Source organism: Phragmites australis, chromosome 1 (assembly GCF_958298935.1).
Source record: "Phragmites australis chromosome 1, lpPhrAust1.1, whole genome shotgun sequence".
Classification (NCBI taxonomy): domain Eukaryota; kingdom Viridiplantae; phylum Streptophyta; class Magnoliopsida; order Poales; family Poaceae; genus Phragmites; species Phragmites australis.
The window spans coordinates 54,932,288-54,959,309 of record NC_084921.1 but is presented as its reverse complement, the minus strand read 5'-3'; the positions used below and the strand labels follow the sequence as shown (position 1 = coordinate 54,959,309).

The 27,022-nt window shown below is 48.4% G+C and overlaps 3 protein-coding genes and 2 pseudogenes across 4 annotated transcripts; 3 read left to right on the top strand and 2 right to left on the bottom strand.

The window, feature by feature from the left end:
- Positions 1–1,758: 1,758 nt before the first annotated feature.
- LOC133928715 (nascent polypeptide-associated complex subunit alpha-like protein 1) lies at positions 1,759–4,384 on the top strand. The gene is made up of 4 exons (XM_062375172.1): positions 1,759–1,938; positions 2,732–2,804; positions 3,625–3,755; positions 3,848–4,384. The coding sequence occupies exons 1-4, from the start codon at positions 1,876–1,878 to the stop codon at positions 4,178–4,180; spliced, it is 600 nt and encodes a 199-aa protein (XP_062231156.1). The 5' UTR covers positions 1,759–1,875; the 3' UTR covers positions 4,181–4,384.
- Positions 4,385–5,855: 1,471 nt separating this feature from the next.
- LOC133886380 (uncharacterized) lies at positions 5,856–6,430 on the bottom strand (annotated as a pseudogene).
- Positions 6,000–7,218, top strand: LOC133928708 (uncharacterized). The gene is made up of 3 exons (XM_062375164.1): positions 6,000–6,518; positions 6,616–6,723; positions 6,851–7,218. The coding sequence occupies exons 1-3, from the start codon at positions 6,449–6,451 to the stop codon at positions 7,102–7,104; spliced, it is 432 nt and encodes a 143-aa protein (XP_062231148.1). The 5' UTR covers positions 6,000–6,448; the 3' UTR covers positions 7,105–7,218.
- A 557-nt stretch (positions 7,219–7,775) lies between these two features.
- LOC133891018 (calcium-transporting ATPase 1, plasma membrane-type-like) lies at positions 7,776–13,243 on the top strand. 2 transcript variants are annotated; one of them, XM_062331713.1, is made up of 7 exons: positions 7,776–8,137; positions 9,806–9,858; positions 10,027–11,902; positions 11,981–12,139; positions 12,210–12,381; positions 12,535–12,833; positions 12,935–13,243. In XM_062331713.1, exons 1-7 carry the CDS (start codon positions 7,943–7,945, stop codon positions 13,241–13,243), a joined length of 3,063 nt encoding a protein of 1,020 aa, XP_062187697.1. In that variant the 5' UTR covers positions 7,776–7,942. The 2 variants fall into 2 exon arrangements, with proteins under 2 accessions (XP_062187697.1, XP_062187688.1); XM_062331704.1 differs by having other exon boundaries at positions 9,806–9,860; positions 9,963–11,902.
- Positions 13,244–22,419: 9,176 nt separating this feature from the next.
- LOC133928702 (uncharacterized) lies at positions 22,420–26,692 on the bottom strand (annotated as a pseudogene).
- Between the last annotated feature and the right edge of the window lie 330 nt (positions 26,693–27,022).

The window sequence follows — 27,022 nt, the reverse complement described above, 5'->3', positions numbered from 1 at the left end:
TTAATTTATTCTCTACTTTGGTTTCATTCATTGAATTGTCGGTACGCACTGGTATAATTTGTAAATTCCCGCGTCATTTTCAGCATGTACTCTTCAATTTTATAATACCAGCAATTGCATTGCCACCGCTTTGAGATCTGCCCTTTATTATATTATACAGCGGCCCGAGTAAATCCAGTTGCCCAAAGTACGACCTGATTTGATGATTCGTGATCTGTTTCATCAAAGATGGATTCAAGCCCCTCTCCTACCGGCCGATACCACTCACCAGTGGCGGAGCCAGGTCTGAGTGGAAGGGGGGCTGATCTCCTTCTTCCTCCTTCAGCCCTCCTCCTTCCTCCTCCAGCCCCCCTTCTTTCTTCCTCTCCTCCTCAGGGGCAGCACATCGTAGGGGGGCTTGAGCCCCCAGAGCCCCTCCGTGGATCCGCCACTGCCACTCACCGATAGCCTTTTTTCATTTTTTGCAAGGGAAGTTGAAGAAAAGTAAAAGGAGATAGAGGAGGATGAATAAAAAGTATATCAGTTCTCTTTCACAACTTCGCTGCATCCATCACTGTATTTCATCGATAATGACATAAACATTGATTAGAGCACTAGTTCAGTTGGGGGATTGTAAAACTTGTAGAAAATCTCTCTTTTATCACCATAACACGCTTTTTGAATGAAAATAAGGTCAGGACTTCTCGCCCAGTTTGCTTGAAAAAAACACAACAATGTAGTCCTCATGTATATTCAAGAAAAAAAAAGAGTAAAAACATTAGTTACACAAGCTTCTTACAGCCTCCTCATAGTATTGAACTTAAGCTTGGAAAAGGAAAGGGACTGAGGGGGATTTATCGTACTAGCAAACTAGTAAGGTGGTGACTAGTCTTGATTTAATATTTTTATCATGATAATTTTTTATTAAAAAATAATCGCTTTAGTTTTTTTTTACAAAGTTAGTGCTATTTAGTTACAAAATGCATAAAAATAGAAGAAGAGATCAAATTTATGTTAGTCAAAGAGGAAATTATTTATGCTTCAAACTTGTATCTAGATCATATATATGTATTGGTTCAATTTGTATATGATTTTATCAATTGTCAAAATTGTGCGTCAGGTGTAAGACAACCCAATCAAAATAAAAATATATTTGCTTTACCTGCGTGATATATCTTGTCTGCTACCTGCTTGATGCGATGACCTTAAGCTACACTGTGTTTCTTAATCTATTATCTTAATAAGAATTTTGATTTTTTTCATTATTTTTATTATAAATTTTAGCTATTGATTAATTGTATTTTACATGGAATCTTTATTTAGGTATTTAATGTTTATAATACTTTTTTCTATGACTATATTTTATATGAATTCTTCTTTTTTCTATTATAACCCTAATTTCAATTATTATTTATTTTATTTTATTTAGACTCTTTATTTATATTTTTTCTTCCTAAACTGTAGAGAAATCGAATGGTTAATTTCTCATATCTTTTAATTCCGAATTACCTAATTGTTAATCGTATTTGGTATAAACTCTTTATTTAAATTTAGACCATTAGATATTTATAACAATAAGTAATTTATTTTTTAAAATTAACTTAATAATTTTGTGACTTGGCGTGACTTATTTTCCCCTCAAATACTAAGATAACATATATTCACGGACCAAACTGTCCAAACCGTCAGATCGAGACCTCACGGGCCAGATCAACGGGAGAAGAACCCCAGGCCCCACCCTCTCGAGCACGCACTACTAAACTAGTCAACGCGCCGTCTCCTCTACCGTCGCAGTCTTGCTGCTCTCCGATCCGATCCGATCCGATCCGAGGGTTTTCCGCTTTCCCTTCCTCCTCCGCTAGGGTTTTACTCCGTCGCCGCTCCAGCCGCCCCACCATGACGGCCACCGAGGCGCAGGAGGAGCTGCTCCGCGCGCAGCTCGAGGAGCAGAAGATCGAGGTGATCGTCCTCTACCCCCATCAATTTGGTGGCTTCTTTCTCAGCTCGAAAATACCATCATTTGTGCTTATGGAGCCCCCTAGATCGGTGTGTTTATTTAGATCATGGATTTATTAAGCAGCTAGATCTGGTTTGTCGACTAGGTTGGAGAGCGTTCGTTGGAGAACTGAGGGTGCGGTACTTGCACTATACTTTTCTGATGATCTCTTGTTGGCTCCTGCAACCTGGAGTTCGTTTCAGTGAGCGAAGCTTCTATTCTGAAGGGTGGCGGTTTTGGATGATCTTCGGGTACATTGATTTTAGATTCTACGCACATTCGTGCTGTCCTGTTCTGTTGTTGTGATGACTTTGTTGGTTGTTTCGTGCACAGATGCTCTGTTATTTGTACAAAGCATATGGTTATCTATCACAAAGTGCAATAGCGCAGAGCAGGGCACACATGAGTTTTGCAATGATGAAAGGATTTAGTGTTGGAAGTTTATTTAGAGCCTCAATATCTTGTGTGTTTGCACTTGCACTGTTGGACGTATTTCTGGTAGCAGCAATACATAGCAGCGTGCACTTTGTATTAGCAAATACTTCTGTTCTCAACGAAATGCTGATTGCTTCGCTTTTTTCTGCACAAAACCTTATTTATCATTTCCCTTTTATGATCTTCTCCCAGTACTTACTCTCGTGTGTCTAAGTCTGGTGTTGTAGACAAATTCACAAACATCCTTTTTTGGAAGGGTCTTGCTTGTTGATCGTGGCAGTCAAATTACATTTTTCTTTCTTTCTTTTGGCATTCTCTCAGGGAGATGAGCCTATTGTTGAGGATGACGATGATGAAGACGATGATGAGGATGACGACGACGATGATGCAGAGGGTATATTGACTTCCTATTTAGTGTATTAGTTGCTTTAGCTACAGAAATACGCATAATATATCATATTATTAGTTTAGTCCTTGTTCTAACATAAAAATATCAAGTTCATACTTATTTTGGGATTAAGGAGCGACCTTTATTTCTTTAATTTATCTAGTGTTGAGTACAAATTACCCATTTCATTGTCAAGCGGTTTTGATGTGATCTGTTCCTGCATTAATGCTATAACTCCATATTTTTCTTATTATGGATCATTCGACCTCTTACTGATTGAAGTAACATAAGCTGCTTATAACCCCCCCCCCCCATGTCCAGAATTCCAAATGTTCCATTATTTCTGTAATAGTTTTATTATGAAGTAGCGCTTGCTGTTTGCTTTGAATGTCTTTACCTCTCAACTGTGTCTGCAACCTTGTCTCAACATCTATATCTATTACCAGGTAAGTTAATGATAGATTACGTATTTAATGACAGTGGATGACTGCTTGAATGTCATATCTTGATTCCCAATAGTAGTCTAGGTGGAATTTGATGGATGGATTTGTTTGTCCTGCATTTCATTATTTAATATGTTAAGCTATAATGGAGTTTTTTCTTTATTCAAGGAGCTCAGGTGACAAAACTAAGAGGGGCACGTAGTTCAAGATGCTTAATTTTTTTATCATTAACTCTCAAGTTTTGTTTCAGTCTAGTGAGGCATTTTAAGAATGTTGCACTTTCCATTGCTGATGAGTGAAAATAATGATCAGTCATATGAATTTCTGGCCTTTTGTAAAATGTATTGTAGTTGCAAAATCTGATAAACTTTTATGCTTTCCAGCACCAGGAGGTGATGCTGGTGGAAGGTCTAAGCAGAGTAGGAGTGAGAAAAAGAGCAGGAAAGCCATGCTGAAACTTGGCATGAAGACCATCACTGGCGTGAGCCGTGTAACTATCAAAAAGAGCAAGAACGTGAGCTTTCAACTGTTGCAATTCCATTCGTCCTCTTGACACATTGTGTTAATAGTGCTGTTGCAGTTGCTTTACTTTCTCCAAATTTCCAGATGCTCTTCGTGATATCAAAACCAGATGTCTTCAAGAGCCCCAATTCAGACACCTATGTGATTTTTGGGGAGGCAAAGATTGAGGATCTGAGCTCGCAGCTGCAGACTCAAGCTGCTGAGCAGTTCAAGGCACCAGACCCGAGCAGCAGCATCTCAAAGGCGGAGCCATCTGCAGCAGCCCAGGATGACGAGGAGGTTGATGAGACTGGTGTTGAGCCAAAGGACATTGAGCTTGTGATGACGCAGGCCTCCGTGTCGAGATCCAGGGCAGTGAAGGCGCTGAAGGCTGCAGATGGTGACATCGTCACTGCCATCATGGAGCTGACTAACTAGTGAATTGTGACACTGTGAGAGGCAGAGTTTGTGTCCCAGTAGACTTGCTGGTTAAATTTCCCGTCGTTTTCATGTAGGATACATATCGAAAGTTTGATATTGCAAAGCTGGAAGTCCACTTATGTTTCCTTTTTCCAGCTTTGTGGCATGCAATGCTATCATGGCATACATTTCAATATTAGTATCCTCTTTGAATTGCTCAAATCACAACTGCTATTCCTAGTACATTTCTCCATGCTTTCATGAAATGAATTTCGAAGATTGAATTGCACGTTTGATTGCTCCACTTCCTCCGAAGCGTAATTTGTTCCACCACGTTTTTAAATGTTGATTTGTGCCCAACAAAAACTTCTGTACACACTGTGGTCTCTCACGACAGACATTACTCCACACAACTTTTGAAAGAAGCTTTAGCTAAAACTTACAGGGTTTCTGTCTAAAAATACCATAAAGGTTTTCAAAGTATGAATCTATCTTATACGATGCACCATTCGGAACTCAGCAGTTGAAACCTCGAGACGTCTGCCCGTGTTGGTGAGGCAGTAGCACAAACGGCACCAATCATATGCATATTACTTTAGAGAAATTTTGAAAAAAAATATATATATATATAGCGGATGGTATTCTTCGTACGCCTGCTTTTAGTTTTGTTTTCAGGCAATACCTTTCATCCGTCCAATCTCGATCAACACATTTCTTGCTTTCTTCTTCCCCGCACTCTCTTGACCTATCAAGCGCACACTCTCCCACCATCTCGTCTAATCCACCCACGGTCGGTGACACCCCGTCCCACCGCGCTAACTACTCTATTTTAGAGCTCGTTACATCAGCACCAGCACACTGATCGTCCTTCGCTACGAGCTAACTGATCCGCTCCCACGTTCATCTCCTCCACTAGACCAACCTCTCTCTCCCGAACCTCTAAAGCCGGCGAGAAAGGAACCTCCCCCGAATCAATCTCCCGCCACGAACCGCCGGCGAAACACGCCTCCCCATCGTCGGCGCGTGGTCACACCGAGCGCTTGAAATCCTTTGATCAGTAGTGTGAGTGAAAAATATTTGTTTATTTTGGGGCTAAATATGTTGGGCCTGGCTCCGTCAAAAGCAGGCCCGGTCCGATTATCCGAAGGCCAGCACTAGACCTGAAACCAGCACGGCTCAGGCGCTCGCACCACCGTCCTCTTCCCCAGCGCCGACGCCGTCGAACCCGCGTCCAACCACGTTCGGCAAGCAAGCCACCAAAGAAATATTCGCTCGTCTTCGTCGCCGTCCCCGCTCTCGGTCTCTGCTTCTGCCTTCTTCCTTCCGCACGCGTCGCCCATACACCGGCCGGCGCTCTCGGTCTCGGCTTCTGCCTTGCGCATGCGTCGCCCATCCACCAGCCGGCGGCTTCTGCCTTGCGCACGCGTCGCCCATCGCAACGTGAGCGCTCCCCTTCTACCCCCCTGATGCTGATCGAGAGAGACTGCGTTTCTGACGGTTTCCTCCCTCTTCTGGCGGCCGCCAGAGCTCGCCGGGTGGTAGATCCGCTCCTGCTCGTGACTGATTCCTTTTGTTGGTATGAACCCTAACTTGCTCCGATTGAGTTTCCTTTTATTTTCCCTTAAATTGGGTTGTTCCGGGAGATCTTTTTACTGATACGAGCAATCAAATCCATATCCTTCTCTTTCCATCAGTTAGTGGCGGATTTTTTTAGTAGCGCTGAAGGTCCAATCGATGCCCCCGAGAAGGCCGGCCTGCACATCAGAGGCTAAAGGGTTGGTGATCCAGAGATGCGTTTTTCTGGAAATGAGCTGATAGGGTTGGCGTTCATTGTGTTTGGCATCACATTGTTCGTGGGTTTCTTCTACGTCGCCATTGTGTCCAAGCTGCTGCCATCATATGAAAACCGGTTTCTGGATGTAATCCAAAATGATTGGTGAGGAAGCCTGGGCTGATGATTATCTAATTCTTTTTCTTTTGCCAACTGATATTTGAGCATAGAGTGTTCATTTATGTACTAACTTTTTAGTAGTATTATCTAATCAGCTAGTAGTGTCATTTGCCGTGCTTATGGATGTTCTTGGTTTTTGCTCCCTGGGAAAGAGCGAGGTTCGTGTAACCACATATATTTTGTAATTGATTTACAAATTCACCTGACAAGTTTGCTTTGTAATTCACAGGTATTACTGCCTACTCGTGCCATTGACGCTTCCTGTGATAATCGTGGCTGTCTATCTGCATTGGCTTAGCATGAAGATGTTCAAACATGCGTGAAACAACAACTCCATGGATTTTATGGAGCAAGTATGCAGCTTTGTTCTAACTTCAGAAACTCAGAATCATAGTGACGATCAAGGTAGTTTAGCCGAAAATATCAAGTCAATTGTAGTCTTGTACAATCCATAATTTGTTTTTGCCACCTCCAATATGTAATTTGATTATGCTTCAATCAGAAATACTTGTCAATGCTTTTCATACCAACAATTGCCACCGAGTGCTACGAGTGGATGTTGCTGGGAATGCCTACTGCCCTTTCATGAAATCTTTGAGGAGGAGCTTTGGTGCTAATTTTGAATCTGTTTCTAAGTGTTGGTTTTGTTATAAGAAGTTTCTGCTTTGAATTTTGTTAGTCGTGCCACCTCGCTGAGGTTGTGGAAACTAAGAAATGCCTCTGTTTATGGAATGCAGTTTGGTCGGATATTAGGGAATTACGGTGCTATGCTAAAAACTGGAAGCTTTTATGCCCTAAGACCAAGCTGGAGTACCAAATCAGTGTATTGGAACTATGGAGGGGAAACAATATTTGCTGGGGCTGGGCGTGGATAAAGAACCACCGAGTTGCTGTTTGCAGCACCGTCACCTGGTGGTCTCCCTGGACGCTGAAGGAGGCAGAACATGCTACACCTGAAAAGGATCTGGAGTTTGGTGTTCTGCTGGAGTGATTTCTATATTTTTGAGTTCTAGGTAGTGAATGAAACATATCTTTTAGAATAAATTCCTTGTATGCCATTGAAACATATATATATACTATTCCTTTATGTGCCATCCAAATTTTACTCCACTCCCGTCACAGTAGGATAGCGACCAAGTATGATAGGAAACACTTTTTCCCTGTTCTGTTGCGGAGGTTCTGCTTTCAGTGCGTTTGATGGCACGTACTTGGAGCTGTAAACGCTAACTCTTGTCGATTTTTACTAAAATGAGATGGGTGCTCCGCACTAAAATCGATGTTATTTGCATTAGATAGCAAAGTATAGCGATTTGTTCAGTACAATTCCTTGGGTTGGAATTCAATTCAATTTGGGAAGAGGATACGAATACCACATGCGTAGACAAAACAGAATATATATATATATACACACACACACACATATGCAGTCCGGGTGTCTCGTTAAACATGAGAAGCAATGCATCGGCGTTGCTATATTTATCCACGATATGCATGGGGCCGGAGATCGATTAGGATAGGAGGTTGTGGCAGTTTTGATCCCGTCGAAGCAGCAGCAGCAGCAGATCGCTCCCTGTTCCCCCGGACTCCGCGGCAAGGCAAGTGGCACTCCAAGCAAGCCAATGCCTGCATGCATGCATGCCCACGACCCACAACAGCAAAACACAAACACGGGGGAGGGAGAAAGAAGAGGGAGAGCTGCAAGGGTGAGAGAGAGGGCCAGCCATGGAGGTTCTGGTTCGGACTTGATTGTTTCGTGCGCATGCAGTTGGAAGGTAGCTAGTGGCGATTGATCACAGACAAGGCGGGCTCGGTTGGTCGATCGGTCGATCATGGCGTACCTCCGGAACAAGTCGATGGAGTTTCTGAAGAGGTTCGAGATGCCGGCGAAAAACCCGTCGGAGGACGCGCAGCGCCGGTGGCGGGAGGCCGTCGGCACGCTCGTCAAGAACCGCCGCCGCCGCTTCCGCATGGTCCCCGACCTCGACAAGCGCTCCAAGGCCGAGACACAGCGCCGCCAGATCCAGGTCGGTCGCTCGCTCACCTCTACCATGATTGATTGATTTCTACTTAATCTTCTCCCTAATTAACCTAGCCAGCTAGCACTTACGGCTAGATTAAAAGCATAAAATTAATTGAATTAGATATGCAACTGCAACTTATGCATATCAGCACATGCACAATAAATATGGTTAACATATATAATTGATGCTACAAAGATACGATGTCCTCCTGCATCTAGAAATAATGCACAACAAATATGGTTAACATGATGCTTCCCTAGTGTGTATTCTAGAAATATAATGGATAACATATATGGTTGATATAATGGATAACATATATGGTTTATATAAACATGGGAAATACAACTCCGCATGGACTTGTGAAAGTATGACTTATCTCAACTGTTCATTTATCCCACCTGATGCAAATCTTATATGTTGATTTTCCTAATCTACCATATGATTCTTTCCATATATCTCTCCAGCATAAATTTCAACGCAAATAATGGATTTGATTGTGTGTAAAGGCTAGTGAAAATTTCGCATTCAAAGATACACTATCCCTCGTGCATATTCTCGAGAGAGAGAAATGCATAACAGATACGGTTGATAAAAAGATACGCCACTTACGCGCGTATTCTCTAAAAAATAAGGCACAACGTATCATTGATAAAAAGATGCGCTGCATGCCCTTGTGCGTGTTCTCCAAAAACTAATGAACTGTACATATATTATTGATACAGAGACATGCCACCCTCGTGCGTATTCTTGAAAAGAAAATGCGCAACACATATGGCTGATAAAAAAAGATACGCCGCTGATAAAAAAAGATACGCTGCCATCGTGCATATTTTTCGAAAACAATGCACAACGTACATGTATGAGTTATGACAATGGCTGTTATGGCAGGTAAGTCTGTGGCCTAACGCTCTGGTCAAAATCTTTTTTCAATTTAGTGCACAGATTAGATTAGAGTACAACGGAAAATTGCACTGTAAATACGAGTTTAAGATCTCATTAATTAAGAATACACACTTGAAGGTGCCTTCTTTGACTGTATTTAAACACAGCCAAGTCCAGTACCTGCTTCTGAATTTTAAGCCGTGTCAAGGGACTGACAAGAGAGTTCAATTCAGAACACGAAGCAGGAAGAATAGATGTTGTGCCTGTGAATCGCTGCTTCGGAATTTTTCACATGTGCATGCTCACATACGGTTTATCAGAACTATTCATTTGCATTAAGGTTCATACTGGAGAAGTAGTTAAAAAATTATGAGGTAGATAAAGAGAATCAAAAGATTAAGTATCAAGTGAAAGAGATGAACAATTGAGATAAGTGGTTTGCATTTCCCGTGCTCCATAATTCTTATTGTTATTGCACACAGTACATCAATTCCCTCTTTGTGTAACCTACATGAAAGAATTAAGCTGCTTTAATTGTCAGGTCTTCAGGTTTTGAAGACTAACTAATAGCATTGTGTCCTGCTCTGTTACGCATTTAAGTTTGTCTGATAAGAAAACTTATTGAATGAAGAAATTTTACTGGTCAACATTACAGCATGACAGAACAAACGGACATTTTATTGATATTTCCTTTTTAATTAGTATCTAGCTGGAAATAACTAACATGTTTAATATGCTCTCGTGCCTGTCCACACCCAAACACTCAAAATGTTGCTTGCTCACTCACAGGAGAAGCTTCGTGTTGCACTCTACGTGCAGAAGGCTGCACTGCAGTTCATCGACGGTACACTAGAACATCCTCTCAATTTACCACATTCAATTCGGATTGGATCAATCTGTGCTGTTCCTCTGATCCTAACAATGCCGATGCCGGGATCCGCCGCAGCCGCCCGCAAGACGGAGCACCCGCTGCCGGAGATCGCGCGGCAATGCGGCCTCTCCATCAGCGCCGAGGAGCTGGCCTCGGTGGTGCGCGGCAAGGACGCCAAGAGCCTGAGGCACCACAAGGGCCTCGACGGCATCGCGCGGAAGGTCAATGTCTCCCTCGCCGACGGCGTCAAGTCTGACGACACCGGCCTCCGCGCCGAGGTCTACGGCACCAACCAGTACACCGAGAAGCCCCCGAGGACGTTCTGGATGTACCTGTGGGACGCCAGCCAGGACATGACGCTCATGCTCCTCGCCTTCTGCGCGGTCATCTCCGTCGTCATCGGCCTCGCCACCGAGGGTTGGCCGAGCGGTATGTACGACGGCGTCGGCATCATGCTCACCATCTTTCTCGTGGTCATGATCACGGCGGCCAGCGACTACAGGCAGTCGCTGCAGTTCCGGGACCTCGACAACGAGAAGAAGAAGATTGACATACACGTCACCCGCGACGGGTACCGGCAGAAGGTGTCCATCTACGACATTGTCGTCGGCGACATTGTCCACCTGTCCATCGGCGACCAGGTGCCGTCCGACGGCTTGTACATCGACGGCTACTCGTTGTTGGTGGATGAGTCGAGCTTGTCCGGCGAGAGCGAGCCGGTGAACGTGTCGACCGCGAACCCGTTCTTGCTCGGCGGGACCAAGGTGCAGGACGGCTCGGCGCGGATGCTGGTGACGGCAGTCGGGATGCGCACGGAGTGGGGGAACCTGATGGAGACCCTGAGCCAGGGCGGCGAGGACGAGACGCCGCTGCAGGTCAAGCTCAACGGCGTGGCCACCATCATCGGCAAGATCGGGCTGGCGTTCTCGGTGCTCACCTTCACCGTGCTCATGGCACGGTTCCTGGTGAGCAAGGCGCACGCGCCCGGCGGGCTGCTGCGGTGGAGGGTCGCCGACGCGCTCTCGATACTCAACTTCTTCGCTGTCGCGGTTACCATCGTCGTCGTCGCCGTGCCCGAGGGGCTCCCGCTCGCCGTCACGCTCAGCCTGGCGTTCGCCATGAAGAAGCTCATGCAAGAGCGCGCGCTTGTGAGACACCTCTCGGCTTGCGAGACCATGGGGTCGGCGAGCTGCATCTGCACCGACAAGACCGGCACACTCACCACGAACCACATGGTCGTCGAGAAGGTCTGGGCGTCCGGGGCGGCGCAGACCGTGAGCACAGCCAAGGGCTTCGACCAACTCAAATCGTCAGTGTCAGAGAATTTTTCGATGGTGCTACTAGAGGGCGTGTTCCATTGTTCCGGCTCTGAGATCGTCCGGGACAAGGACGGCAAGACCACCATCATGGGCACGCCCACCGAGACGGCCATCCTCGAGTTTGGCCTGGAGGTGGAGAAGCACATGAAAGTCGAGCACGCCGGCGCCAAGAAGCTCAAGGTGGAACCGTTCAACTCGGTGAAGAAGACAATGGCCGTGGTCGTCGCGTCCCCGAATGCCGCTGGCCGCCCCCGCGCTTTCCTGAAGGGCGCGTCCGAGGTCGTCCTGCAGCGGTGCATTAGCGTCATTGACGGCACCGGTGGTATCGAGAAACTCACAGAAGCAAAGACGAAGCGGGTGGCCAGCGCCATCGACGCGTTTGCGGGCGAGGCACTGCGCACCCTCTGCTTGGCGTACCAGGACGTCGGCACTGGCAACGACATTCCCAGCGACGGGTACACTCTCATTGCAGTTTTCGGCATCAAGGACCCCCTCCGTCCGAGCGTTAGGGAGGCCGTGAAGACGTGCCACGCCGCTGGTATCAATGTCCGTATGGTCACCGGCGACAACATCAACACGGCAAAGGCGATAGCGAGGGAGTGCGGCATCCTGACCGACGACGGCATCGCCATCGAGGGGCCCGAGTTCCGGGTGAAGAGCCCTGACGAGATGAGGGAGATCATACCCAGAATCCAGGCACGTAGCTTCGTGCCCTCCTTCTCTGAGGAATTTTGCACTGCGAACACTGAGGCGACTAATTTACTGTGTCTGCAGGTGATGGCTCGATCGCTACCGTTGGACAAGCACACGCTGGTGACCAACCTGAGGGGCATGTTCAACGAGGTGGTGGCGGTGACCGGCGACGGTACAAACGACGCGCCGGCGCTGCACGAGGCTGACATCGGCCTCGCCATGGGCATTGCTGGGACAGAGGTTTGTAGTATGTTTATTCATGAGCGCTCGACTCGATGTTTCGGACTGCTTCACGTTTGCGAATGCTCAGGTTGCCAAGGAGAACGCCGACGTGATCATCATGGACGACAACTTCTCGACCATCATCAACGTTGCGAAATGGGGTCGTTCCGTCTACATCAACATCCAGAAGTTTGTGCAGTTCCAGCTCACGGTGAATGTTGTCGCCCTGATGGTGAACTTCGTCTCTGCATCTTTCACAGGTGCAGACAACACGCCATTCCTCACACCATCTCTACTTATCTTACGATGTCACATTGCTACACCCTCTGAGTTGCTTCTTGTGATAACTGAACAACAACGATTGCTACACCCTCTGAGTTGCTTCTTGTGATAACTGAACAACAACGATTCAGGAAGCGCCCCACTGACCATTGTACAACTGCTGTGGGTGAACCTGATTATGGACACCCTCGGCGCGCTGGCGCTGGCAACGGAGCCCCCCAACGAGGCGATGATGCAGAGGCCGCCGGTCGGCAGAGGCGACAACTTCATCACCAAGGTTATGTGGAGGAACATCATCGGCCAGAGCATCTACCAGCTGATCGTGCTCGGCGTTCTCCTCTTCAGAGGGAAGAGCCTCCTGCAGATGAACGGCGCTCACGCTGACGCCCTGCTCAACACGTTCATATTCAACACTTTTGTGCTCTGCCAGGTACACACATACACATCTTGCCGGAGCCTCTAAAGAAACTAAATGCCGTGGTCTGAATTTTTACTGTTTCCATTTACAATGTCTGCTCTTCGGTGCACAAGGTTTTCAACGAGGTGAACAGTAGGGAGATGGAGAAGATCAATGTCTTCAGCGGCATTTTCAGCAGCTGGATCTTCTCGGCGGTCGTTGGCGCCACCGTAGCATTCCAGGTGATCATCGTGGAACTCCTGGGGACGTTTGCCAGCACGGTTCATCTTAGCTTGAGGCTGTGGCTCATCAGTCTGTTGATCGGGTCAGTCAGCCTGGTGATTGGTGCCATCTTGAAGTGCATCCCTGTCGATTCCAGCAATGACTCGTCGGATCACCACGATGGCTACCAGCCTATCCCAACCGGCCCCAATGCCGTGTGATTTTGGAGGCGTTTCACCGTTCTTCTTTTTTTAGAAAAAAAAGGAATTGAATTCTCAAATGTATTCCTCATTTTAAATAGTTTAAATAGGAGCGATGGTTATGACCGTCCTTAGCAATTTGATCTTCATCTGGCAAATATTTTGTCTTTCTAGCAAACAATATGTTTAATTGTCGATGATAGAATCAATGTTCTTAGCGATTAATAGTAGAATCTATGCAAATTTTTAAATATCAGTACACTTCATTGCATGATTGTTTTGCCTTTCTAGCAAACAATGTTTCTGAGTGTCATGATAACAAAGTACAACAAGAAAGAAAGGGCACCAAAAGAATTAAGGTACCCCGGACGCTTCCCCAAATAATAACTAATGATTAAACTTGATTTTTATTCAATAGTTTCAAACCATGAGTTACACCTAATTCCACGGTATTTAAAATTGGTTTTCCGCTCAAAACTAAAACCATATAGCTTGGTCCTTGATTTTTTTTCTTAAGCATCTACCAAACCTCTTAAGTAGTATTAGGGTTTGTTTGAGTAATGAAAATTCTTTAGTCAAACTTGTGTACTGAATTTTCATATTAGGAGCTGGAGAGTGACTCTGAGTACGACGGTGAAGCATAAAAGATTAAGACTACGTCCACACTCAAGTTGCATGTGGTATTAGGCTTATTGTATTTTTCATCGTTGAGTTCTCCTTCGACCGGCTGTGGATACAATATGTGTAGATTCGTCATGCATTTTTTACCGGAGGGAGTAACATAGATTAGCTTCTCCATTATAGGTTTAATTTTAGTCTTAAATTCACCACCGGTTCACACTGTAATTTTTGTCATATATTTTTTATTAGAGGGAGTAATATAGATTAACTTATCCGTCATGGTCAATTTTAATCTTAGATCCGTCGTCGGTCAGTTCACGCCGTAATTTTTGTCATGTATTTTTTACTTAGAGGGAATGACATACATTATCTTCTCCGTCATAGATCAATTTTAATCCTAGCTCCGTCACCGTTCACGCCGTAATTGTAGCTACCATCGATCGTGCACGATTTCTTCCTCAACGCTGTCACCTTTAGGGTTGCCTTGGTCAGACACCCCAACCTTATTCTCTGATTCTACTCGCCCGCGAGAAGAGGCAGCCCAGCTCGGGGTGTCCGACCGTGAGTCGGCCATTGCAACGAAGACGCGGGAAGTACTGCTCAGACAATGGTCCAGCCCAATACCACTTCACCTTGGGGGTGCTGCTACTTATGTCCAAACTCATCGTCAGATAGACCAGCTGCAAGCTCATTGTCAATCCACAATTCTCCTCGGCGTTGCGTCCCGCAACATCTGCGAGACACAAGATCAACGATAACATTCAGACCGATTATTGGGCTCGTGGTAGCGTGAAGAAATCCAAAAGAGCTAGCCATCACCGACGATTGAGAGAGAGAGAGAGAGAGAGAGAGAGAGAGAGAGAGAGAGAGAGAGAGAGAGAGAGAGAGAGCACCTGTTGGATAGCAGCTGCTCCAGAAATTTCAAGGGACGCGGTTCCAGAAATTTCAATGATCGTGGTTCGCTCATTGGGTTCCGGCCTCGTTCTCGTGACTCCACTCCAGATGCTTTTATCAAAGGGAGATTGGTGGTTGCAGTGCATTTGCTCGATCTCGGTTAACCTCTATGGTGATCGGATGACTATTCAATTTGCAGTACAAAAGATATGATCTCAGGGCAGAGAGGAGCCTCCTGTTCCCATTATAGATCAACGCTTGTGTGGACTAGCTAGAATCTGAGCTGGCGGAACCGATGCGCCAACGCTTGTGTGGACTAGCTAGAATCTGAGCTAGATCAAATTGCGTATAATCATCGGACTCAACTGATGTACGTACGTATATCTGCTTGCGAGTCCAAGTCAACTTGACTACACTATCCATCCGATTGGATCAGCAATTCCGGTCCCTAGGTAAGCTAGCTCTCGCTCGCACTATATATCCAGATGAGCAAGACATAAATCTAATTCACGCTAGTCAATCCTCACATGCTGAATAATCTTAATTGAGCACCAATTAACCCGTCCCCGAATAATCTCGGCCGGATTAACTCTAGTTCTATGAACCATCCAGAAATTATATCGAATAATAGTACTACAGGAAACTTTTGAATAATGAACTCCGTCTCGCCATGCACGTTGATAGGTACGTACAAGGTAAGACACCATGCATATATGTCGTACGGCAATAAAGAGAGAATAGCATGGGAAAACTCCCGCATGACGCAGTGGGTTAGGATTGGGAGACACTACGAATCTACGATCCACACCCCCTCTCATGCTGCAAGTGCTGTAGAATCAGCACGGTTTTGATTATTATCGGCTGGATCATATCGATCAACTGGAGGTACTCAGGGCGTATTTGGACCGGACTAGCACGACCAGGATCGGTCTAGCTGAGGATCTTGTACCACCTATCTTCTATGCACAAGAGTAAAAGCTATCTGCCCTGCCTCCTCTCCGTTGTTAGTCACTGAATTCTTACTCTTGATATTAGCTGAATTTTTACTCTCATCGAGAGAGGATGACACTAGAAGTTAGCCTTGTTAGTCGCTGAATTCTTACTCTTGGTAGTAGCTGAATTCTTACTCTCATCGAGAGAGGATGACACTAGGAGTTGGGGCAATTTTTCTGGTTTATTTCTCACACAAATGTCATACCAACCTGAGGGGTTGGGGATACATATTTATAGGCTGCTAGCCAGCCAAGCATATGCTAAGATGCTGTCCTAGATGCTGTCCTAGCTGTCCTAGATGCTAAGATGCTGTCCTAGATGCTAAGATGCTGTCCTAGATGCTGTTCTAACTGTCCTAGATGCTAAGATGCTGTCCTAGATACTAAGATGCTGTCCTAGATGCTGTAGCCCTAGAAAGGACCACAAAGACCAGCTAAGGACCATCTGAAGCAGCCTCACAAAAACCATATGCAGCACAGAGACGCAGCACAGAGACTTATCCCATCATTCTCCCCCTAAGTCTTGTGCGTCGTCTTGTGGGAAAGTTGAATCATCCCGGTCCTGGAGCAGAGCTAAAGGAACTTGATCCTCCCAAGAGGCTTGGTAAGCAGGTCCGCGAGCTGGTCCTTGGTGTTGATGTAGCTCGCCTTGATGCTCCCTTCCTCCAAACAGCCTCGGATGAAGTGGTACCTCACCCGAATGTGCTTACTCCGTTCATGGAAAACGGGGTTCTTTACCAGGGCCAGAGCGGACTTGATGTCCATCCTGAGCTCCACCGCTCTAGTGTCTCTGCCGAGGAGATCACCAAGCAGTCGAGCGAGCCAGAGCGCCTGAGTTGAAGCGGTGGAGGTCGCTATGTACTCGGCCTCGCAGCTGGACAGGGCCACCACCTGCTGCTTGACCGACTGCCAGCTAACGAGGCACTTGCCGAGGAGGAAGAGGATCCCGCTCGTGCTCTTGCTGGTGTCGATGTCGCCGGCGTGGTCACTGTCGCTGTACCCGACGAAGTGTGCCGCCCCAGGGCACCTAGGGTAGTAGAGGCCGTGGTCGAGAGTCCCCGCAACGTAGCGGATGATTCTCTTCACAGCCTGCTGGTGCTCCGTCGTCGGTCGCTGCATGAACCGACTGACGTAGCCGACGGAGAATGCCAAGTCCGGCCGTGTGTGGGCGAGGTAGCGAAGGCTCCCCACAAGACGCCGGTACTGCGTAGCGTCCACCTCCTCCGTCGTGCTGTCGCGGCTCAGCTTCAGCCTCTCCTCCATCGGAGTGAGAGCTGGGTTGCAGTCGGTGAGCCCAGCTAGCTCAACGACGCGCTTGGCGTAGGCGGTTTGTCGGAGCGTGATCCCGGAGTCATCCTGGTGCACCTCGATTTCCAGGTAGAAGGAGAGAGGCCCCAGGTCACTCATCTGGAAAGTGGCCTTCATCTCTTCCTTGAATGCCGCCACCTCCGCATCCTTGGTGCCGGTGATCACCAAGTCGTCGACGTAGACACCCACCAGCAGAGCATTTCCTCCACTGCCCCGTCGGTAGATGGCCGCCTCGTGCGGGCTTTGCTCGAAGCCCATCCCCTTTAGCGTGAAATCCAACTTGGCATTCCACGCCCTCGGCGCCTGCCGCAAGCCGTAGAGGGCCTTGCGCAGGCGGAGCACCTTGCCCTCCTTGCCGGGGATCACAAATCCCGGCGGCTGGTGCACGTAGACCTCCTCCTTCAAGTCGCCGTTAAGGAACGCCGACTTGACGTCCATGTGATGAACACGCCAGCCCTCCTTGGCAGCTAGCGCAAGGAGGAGTCGCACGGACTCCATCCGTGCCACGGGAGCGAAGGCGTCGTCGAAGTCGACCCCCTCCTGTTGCACGAAGCCTCGTGCCACCAAGCGAGCCTTGTGCTTGACGATGGCGCCGGCTTCATCCCTCTTCAGCTTGTACACCCACTTAAGGGTGATCGCGCGGTGACCACGAGGAAGGTCAGCAAGCTCCCAGGTGCGGTTCTTCTCAACCGCATCCATCTCCAACTGCATCGCGGCGCGCCATGCCGCGTGTCTCTCGGCCTCTGCAAACGACCGAGGCTCGCCGTTGTCACACGCAAGGTGCAACTGCGCCTCCAGGTCGTGAGGCACCAGTCCCGGCACCGGCTGGTCGCCGAGAAGGTTCTCTATCGTACGGTACCGCAACGGCTCGCCGTCGTGGTACGCGTCGATGCGCTCCTCGTCGTGAGAGAGCGGAGTAGCGAGCTCAACCGGGCTGTGCTCGACACGAGCTGGTGTTGGAGTAGACGTGCCCGGAGAGGTGCCTGTCGGTGCTGGTGCCAGCTGTGGTGGAGCCAGCGAAGAACTCATCGCAGCCAAGGTCCTGGCTGGAGAGTGTGGTGCTGTCGGAGTAGCAGGCGCCGGGGTCGGAGAAGGCTCGGGGACTGGGGTAGACGTGCTCGTCGAAGAAGAGCTGCCTACTCCCCCAGCTTCCTCGAAGTGGACGTACTCGACAGTGAAGTCGTCGTACGTTGGAGCAGAGCTGTCGTCCACCGCCTTGTCCCACGCCCATCCTCGCCCTTCGTTGAACACAACGTCGCGCGCCGTGCGCACACGCTGTGTCTTCGGGTCGAGGATGCGGTAGGCCTTCGAGCCCTCCGCGTAGCCGATGAACACTCCCGGAGTGCTCCTGTCGTCGAGCTTGCTGATGTGGCCAAGCTCCTTGGCGAACGCGAGGCAGCCGAAGACTCGCAAGTGGGAGACCGCCGGCTTGCGCCCATGCCAAGCCTCGTACGGCGTCCTGCCGTCGAGCGCCTTGGTAGGCGAGCGGTTGAGGATGTAGACGGCCGACACCACCGCCTCTCCCCAGAAGACAGCCGGCATCCCCCTCTGTTTGAGAAGGGCCCGAGCCATCCCCACAACCGTCTGGTTGCGTCGCTCGACGACGCCGTTCTGCTGCGGGCTGTATGGCGCGGAGTAGTGGCGCTGAATGCCCTTATCAGCGCAGTACGACGCGAATTCAGCCGCCGTGAATTCGCCGCCGTTGTCGGTGCGCAGCATGCGCAGCTTGCGGCCACACTCCGCCTCTGCAGCAGCCTGCGCACGCCTGATGGCGTCCGCAGCCTCTCCCTTGCTGCCGAGGACCATCACCCACATGTAGCGGGAGAGGTCGTCGACGAGCAGCAGGAAGTAGCGTCGTCCTCCCGGTGTGGCCGGTGTCACCGGACCACACAAGTCCCCGTGCACAAGCTCGAGCCTCTCCTTGGCTCGAAAGCTCGCCCGCTGGGGAAAGGGGAGTCGCCTCTGCTTCGTCAATACGCAGACGTCGCAGAGCTGCTCCACATGGTCGAGGCACGGCAGGCCTCGCACCATTTCCGTGGCACTGAGCCGCTTCAGGGCCTCGAAGTGAAGGTGCCCGAAGCGCTCGTGCCACTGCCACGCCTCGTCATCCCGACGAGTAGCGAGACAGAGGGGTTGTGCCACCTGCACGTTAAGGACGTAGAGTCGATTTGCGCTTCTGGTTACCTTGGCAAGAAGGCGACGACGGCGATCCCAAATCCTCATGACTCCATCCTTAACCACCACGCGCGAACCGTTCTCATCCAGCTGTCCCAAGCTGATGATAGAGTTCCTCAACGCGGGGATGTAGTAGACTCCGGTGAGCAGCCTGTGCTCACCAGACACGGCGGTGAAGATGACGGAGCCGACGCCCTTGATCTCCACGCCGGAGGCATCCCCAAACTTGACGGAGCCTCGGACGCTAGAGTCAAGCTCGGTGAAGAACTCCCGTCGACCGGTCATGTGATGGGTGGCGCCGGTGTCGAGGCACCACCCGTCAGTCTTGTCGTTGCCGGAGCCGTTGCCGAGGAGGGCGTGTGCTTTTGGCTCGTCAAGGTGGAGGAGAGCCGCTGCGGCCGGTGCCGCTGGAGGTAGCTCGATGCTTGCATGTGCCATGAACAGAGCCGGCTCCTCCGCCTGTGCGACATGGGCCTGGCCGCGTCGTGGCTGTCGACAGTCCTTGGCCCAATGGCCAAGCTGGCCGCAGTTGCGGCAGGTGTCGTCTCGTGCTGGCTTGTACTTGCCAGCGGCGCCGCCCTGGGCGCCTCCGCGGGCATCACCCTCGGCACGTCCTCGCGCCCCGGCCTGGGCGTCTCTGCGTGCCTTGCGCGGCTTGCCACGCTTGCGGCCGCCTGTCGCGGAAGAAGGCTCCCCCTTCTTCCGATCACCTTGGTAGGCAGCCCACTGCTCCCGAGTGAGAAGGAGCTTCCCGCCAGTGGTAATGGGCCCCAAGAGAGACTGTGACTTATCGCTGTCGACGACCTTGAGTCGACCTATCGCCTCCTCGATCGACATCGTGGAGAGATCCAGCAGGGACTCGATCGAGCGAGCCATCTGCTTGTACTTCTCGGGGACGCAACGGAAGAGATTTTTGACAGCTCTCTCCTCGTCGTAGGTGTCATCGCCGAACTGCACCATCTTCTGCAACAGAGTGTTGAGACGGAGAGCAAAGTCATCAACGTCCTCACCTGGCTTGAAGGCCAGGTTCTCCCACTCCTTGCGAAGTGCCTGCAGTGTGGACTTGCGGGCGCGGTCGCTGCCGATGCGTGCCGCAGCGATGGCGTCCCAAGCCTCCTTGGCAGTCCGCTTATTGGTAAGCGAGAACTGCATCTCGGACGGGACTGCAGCGATGAGGGCATCCAGCGCCCGTCGATCCTGGTCGTAGTCGACGTCGCCGTACCGGACTGCCTCCCACATGTGCCGCACCTGGAGCTTTACCCTCATCACCGCAGCCCACTCGACATAGTTGGTCTTAGTGAGGGTAGGCCACCCACCGCCGGGGCCGACGTCCCTGACAACAGCCTGAAGCCCGTGGTAACCACGGTACCGATCCGGGGAGAGAGAGCCACGCTGCCTGTGAAGGCCGCGCTCTCCATCGGCCCGTCCGCCACCGTTGCCGTGCTCGCCCCCTCCAGGAGCGCCACCGCCGTGCTCGCCTCCTCCAGGAGCGCCACCGCCGTGCGCGCCTCCTCCAGGAGCGCCACCGCCGTGCGCGCCTCCTCCAGGAGCGCCACCGCCGTGCGCGCCTCCTCCAGGAGCGCCGCCGGCGCGTCCGCGTCTGTCTGGGCTGCCGCCGCGCTCGTGGGCGTGCGCGGCTGCCCACTGCGCCGCCCGCGCTCGCGCTGCCTCCCTCCCCAGCAACTCGAGGTCCGCGTCGGCGCTGTCGTCAGCAGAAACGGAGCTGCTGATGCTGCCGCGCAGAGCCTCGACCTCTGCTGCCGCCGCATGCGCTGCATCCGCCGCCGCCGCTGCTTCCGCCTCCGCTCTGACTGCTGCCAGCTCCGCCGCTGCCAGCCTCGACGCGCTTGCCGCCGCCGCAGCGGTCTCTGCCGCCGCTCGCTCGCGTTCCTCTGCCGCGGCAAGTTTGGCCTCCTGCCGACGCCGCGTGCTCGAGGCGACCGAGCGCTGAGACTGCCCTGCGGACATGACGCGCTACCCGGGGGCTGCTGCGTAGGGAGAGGGCTGCTTCAGACGAGCTGCTGCTCGTCTGCGCAGAGGGAGAGAAGTGAGCAGGAGCGGCCGGAGCTGCTGCTGCTCCCAGCTGGGGCTGTTGCGCGGCTGGGAAAGGAGGTGAGCAGGAGATGCTCAGGCTACAGGATACTACGGCTCTGATACCACTTGTTAGTCGCTGAATTCTTACTCTTGGTAGTAGCTGAATTCTTACTTTCATCGAGAGAGGATGACACTAGGAGTTGGCCTTGTTAGTCGCTGAATTCTTACTCTTGGTAGTAGCTGAATTCTTACTCTCATCGAGAGAGGATGACACTAGGAGTTGAGGCAATTTTTCTGGTTTATTTCTCACACAAATGCCATGCCAACCTGAGGGGTTGGGGATACATATTTATAGGCTGCTAGCCAGCCAAGCATATGCTAAGATGCTGTCCTAGATGCTGTCCTAGCTGTCCTAGATGCTAAGATGCTGTCCTAAATGCTGTCCTAGCTGTCCTAGATGCTAAGATGCTGTCATAGATGCTAAGATGCTGTCCTAGATGCTGTAGCCCTAGAAAGGACCACAAAGACCAGCCAAGGACCATCTGAAGCAGCCTCACAAAGACCATATGCAGCACAGAGACGTAGCACAGAGACTTATCCCATCATCCGTCGCGTACTAGTTCACAGAGCTCAGGGGACGCCGGCGAGCAACGACGTACACAGGCCTAAGCTGCTATCCCGGCACCCATTGGTTCTGAGAGCTCACTGGGGAACGCCGGCGAGCAACGACGTCTTTGCCGACGACACTTTGGCCTTAACCTCGTGCATGTCGGTTCTATGCAATCGCCGCACCTGAGGATCGAGATGTGGTTCCTGATGTCTTCTATTCCCAATGCACTACATCACCCTACTATTGCTCCCTGTTTCTCTTGACTCCATAAGTATTGCTTCCGGCTACTAGCTATCCTAAGACCATCTGGATAATATAAGGAGATATGACGAGACAAGGCGATACATATGTCTTGTATAAGAAGAGTCGCGCTTTGACAAGGAGAGGTTGTTGGGTGCACAGCTGCCTTAGCTCCCCATTAACCCCACACACATGACCGAATCCTGTCGTACATAAGATCTACATCATTTATATGCTTCAACAGTCATATACATGTTTTGAAACGTCTTTCATTCATACTGGTGAGAGGAGCAGATGAACGGATAAATTTCTTAGTGCTTGATTGTTCATACAATAGCAGAGGATCCTTGCATGCTACTACCTCATCAAAGTGCCACCGTACTGGATTGGTTCTACCAGAACTTTGAATAGACTCATTGATGGAATGATATGCCTAAACGACTAAACCATGTAAGCAACAGCATACCATGGCCAGTTGGCCACAACCCTACAACAAAAACATTCCAAAATCCGAAATGGCCTGTGTGCCTAGAGCCAATGGAGCGCCCATGATCATGCGGAGGGTCAGACGCTGGAACGATAAATACATTCAAGTGTGTACTGCATGGAATACGAGTAATTAGAGAAACATAAGTATGTATGTACAGAAGGGCTTTGCTCGTCTTGCATGGCACCTACCCTACCCAGATCTTGCTCACATGGGGTTTTCCCGGAAAAGGCGATACCTGCAACACAAACGACACCAAGATGTTCATGAAACAACATAATGCTAGAATGTTAAGAGAGCAAGCATGAACTTTTCCAACTCTAGCTTCTGAGTGGCAATACCATTCAGCAAAAGCTCCGAGTCAAACACTTCGAAACCTGAAACAGTTGTACAACACTTGTTACCTTAGATAGCGAGAAATGGAGGGAGCAACAGAAAAAGATCTTTTTTGTAGAGAATTTTTTTAACACGTACCATTCTTAATTAATGGCGTACAGATCCTGTGGTCTTGTTCACAAGAGATTACAAAGTCTCCATCAAAATTCCTGTTCTTCATCATAGAGGCTGAGATTCGCTCCAACAGCTGACAAAATTTAATTAGCACTAAAGCAAATTAGCCAATGAAAATTATGTATCCAAGCATGAAACCATGACATGTATAGTTATTCATAACATGAAATTGCACTAAAACCGAAACTAAAATTATCTGATCTTTCCTATTTTGCTTTGTGGCTATATGGTTGATAAATAAATGCATGGAAGGTAGACTAGCAAGGACAATGGGATCGTTACCAGAAGAAAAATGCAGACTGATATGGATAGATTAGATTACCAGTTGCATACCTGACCATGAGCTGCCACTACTAAACTTTTCAGAATCTCCTTGCTAGGCTTGGAATTTGGTGTGATTAGTACTCTTCTACCCTAAAATGAATTTTGGAAAACTCGGGAAACATTAACATAATGCAAGTAGTACAAAAGAAAGTGCCATCAAAATATACAACAAATGTTGAAATTCAATTGGATCCTTCACTGCTAAGAAATTAGAGGCAAACCTTGAGCAATGTTTTTTTTTGCAGGCTCGGCTTACTGAGACAGCCATGCTAAAGCCTAGCTCCTTTTTCCTTCTTCATATCCCTCATAATGTATTTCTTTTCATCAATGAAGCACCTTGCTTCTCCACAGCATTCAAGCCATGATGGTGTGACTATAGGTATTCCCATAGCCATCGCTTCTAGCATGTTCCTTGTACGAGCAAACTTTTCAGCAACGAAGTGTGTGGCCTCTGCAATAGTCATCGCCACAGGTAGTCCAAAGTGTATCAATATCTGCCAAAGTTCAAGAAAATTTAAAAGGTGGGAGCCATCAAGAGACCTTCAATTACTGTTTTTAGTATGTATAACTAACGTTTTGAACACTACCTTTGTTTGCAGTTCGATGGTTTCCTTGTCCATGCTTTGGCTGAAAAAAACACAGACTTTAGACATATTTCTTCTTCGCCTCCTTGATTGCAAAACTGGACGTACTTCATTACTGAACAGACAGGCAAGTTCTCGGGAACCTAGTGATTTCAGAAGGCCTCTCTTCAGTGGCTTCTCAGATATCTTTGCCCTAGATTGGGGGCCTGTGCCATTTAGCTCTCTCAGTGGTACTCTGCTTGTCAAACTAGAGTTATGATCTTTCTGTACAGATGTGGATTGTTTTTCCAGTTCAGCAAGCTGATTGAAATCAGGGCCAGATATGCTAACTGTTTTTTCTGTTGATGAGTCTTCTACTTCTGTACTTTTTTGGCTGTAAGTGTAGTTGGCCTGCTAGATTTATTGAATTGAACTTTCGAGCTTCCTGAGATAAACATGTGTTCTCTTCCTTTTAGGATGGATTACAGCATCTGAACCTAGAATATTTGAGTCATCTGAGCCGGATCCCATGATTCCTTCGGACACCTCATGATTTATGGCTCCTCGTATAATCCCACTGTCTATGCTTCCTTTGGCTTTCCCTGCCATTTGTTTTGGAGTCTTCCTGTTCTCCGACTTGCTGGGGTGCTTTGTCAAAGAACCTGAGCTTTCACCAATTCGCTTTTGAATTGGTGATTCAACTGAACATATCTTATCTGCTTTGCTTTCTTTTCTGAGAATAAAACTTTCAGGATGAGCATTCTCCCTGACAACATCATTGACAGTTGATGCATTGGACAATGGTTCCATGGCTTCAGCTGCCATTTGAGTACCTGGCCCAATATCATATGCTTCATATAAATCATCAGTAGAACCAACTGGCTCTGGTTTCTTAAAATAACTCACGCCTGAGTCATCATCAACACATTCTGGTATGAATTCAGGCCAGATGTTTCACTTGAGTGTTAGCATGGATCCTTTGTTTTTTCCTGGAAAAGATACTGACTGTGCATTCATCATTATTGGGATCATCAACCCAGTCGAAAATATCTGCCTTTTGGAGCGGGCTACTGCACTGGGCCCTTTTGGCCAGACACTGAGCTACTTTTGAGCCTAATATAGAAGCTGATTTTGTGCCACTAATCTGGTTGGTGCTTATTTTCTGAGAAGTTTCTATACCATCTTCTACTAGCAGCCTTTCCACAATATCAACAGCAGCGGCCTGTGATGCATCACCAGGCTCCTGCGAATTAAGGTAATCTAACCTTCCCTGAACTATTACGGTACTCATTGTGCTCATACTGTGATATCTGACATAGATAGGCAAGCACCTATCATGAACTTATAAACTTGAAACCATGAATGGTGTTACCAACAGCAGACAAATCATGATCTGACATGCTGAAAACATCTCAGATTGAAATGGTTGGAAGATGTGAATACTGAATAATACACCAAAACTGCATAAATGAAAGAAACATTTCTGAAATCACCAAAGTATCCAAGTGCACATAACCCCAAATGTTTCACAAGATAAATGACTTGTGCTATGTTGTCCAGGGATATGGAGGACTATGGCAATCCAGCCAACAGCAAGCAGAGGTTCACAATAAACAGATTACAGGTGCTAGCTGAAAATTTAAACCGAGGCAAACTTTACATAGCAAATTTAAGGCTATCTGCGGATGGTAGCCACTAGCCAAGGGTTAAAGTGTTGAGATTCAGATCAGATGATGCTCACCAATTAATGCATATCCATAATTTTCTTTTAAAGAGAAAGGAATCCAGATGGACTAGAAGCTTGCCTCACTGAAAATGGCAAGACGGCAATTAGTTGCTGCCCGAAAAGAAGATTAGACATTAGAAGCGGAAAGTTTGAATAACAAAACAACTTATAGTCCTAAACCCTAATAAAGGGCTCTGGAAACATGACACCTTGAGTCCTTGATTATCCTAGAAATCAGTAATGATGCAAAAATTCTCAACAACATCAATCGCAATTACACAGAGCCCACCCTCACTTAAACAACTACATTTCACGATGGAAGTTTCTCCATGACGATCTTATGCTCCTTGTAAGAATTACCCCGGGCGACGCGCGAAGTGGTGATAGATATCTACTTTGGATATAAATAGGCTAATATGCGTGGTGATTGGGAGCACCGAGACCGAGATCTTTGCTTTCGATATAAACATGCTAATATGCTTAGTACTTGCTCTAGTCATAAATATTTGACGTTTTCTATAGTATCCAGTCAAACTTTAAAATGTTTATTTAAGAGACGTAGAAAACATAAATTGTGCGATTATTGGTGATTCATCAAAATTTCATGGGGGAAGGGGGTTGACTCCTCACTGAAGAAACTTGATCCGGACTTGAATACCCGGCAAAAACGCTTAATCCGGAGGCATCTCACGGTCGTGCTCCGTGTGAGGGCGCCAGAGAAGACAGGAGACCACGATTCGGTAATACAGAATCATGATCAAAATACCAGCAAAAAAACCCGCAACGCGATGCGAAAAATTTACGGGAATCGTACCTCGGTTTCTAGTAGGAGGAAGGCCACACACTTGGAGAGTTTTGCGTCTTCGCTTCAGCACTAATCCGCCATCGATCGAAGCGAGAAAGGGTTCGTCCGATTTGGGTGCGAGGTTTTGGGTTTTGGTGCCGCGCGAGTGGGATGGGGAAATGGGGAAGCGTACTGAAGAAGCCAAATGTCGCGCTACCCGCTAATCTCTGGCTTTCTCTCGCGCACTTCGTTTTTGTGGGATGAAAAAAATTTGGACCGATATTTTTCAGCGAGAGCGCGAAAATAAATTTGGTAAGTTTGAAATGCTCGTAGGACGGTAGGAGTATTCGAAAGTAGCTGTTTGGCACCATTAATGTTTCTGCACAATCTGTTTTTTTAGAGAATTATATGAAAAACAGATTTTGCTTCTTCATATTATATAATTTATTCTCAAAACCTGTTTATTGATAATCTACAGTAAAATTCTACTGTTTGGCATAACTTATTTTGTTTGAAAATTATCAACACGCGC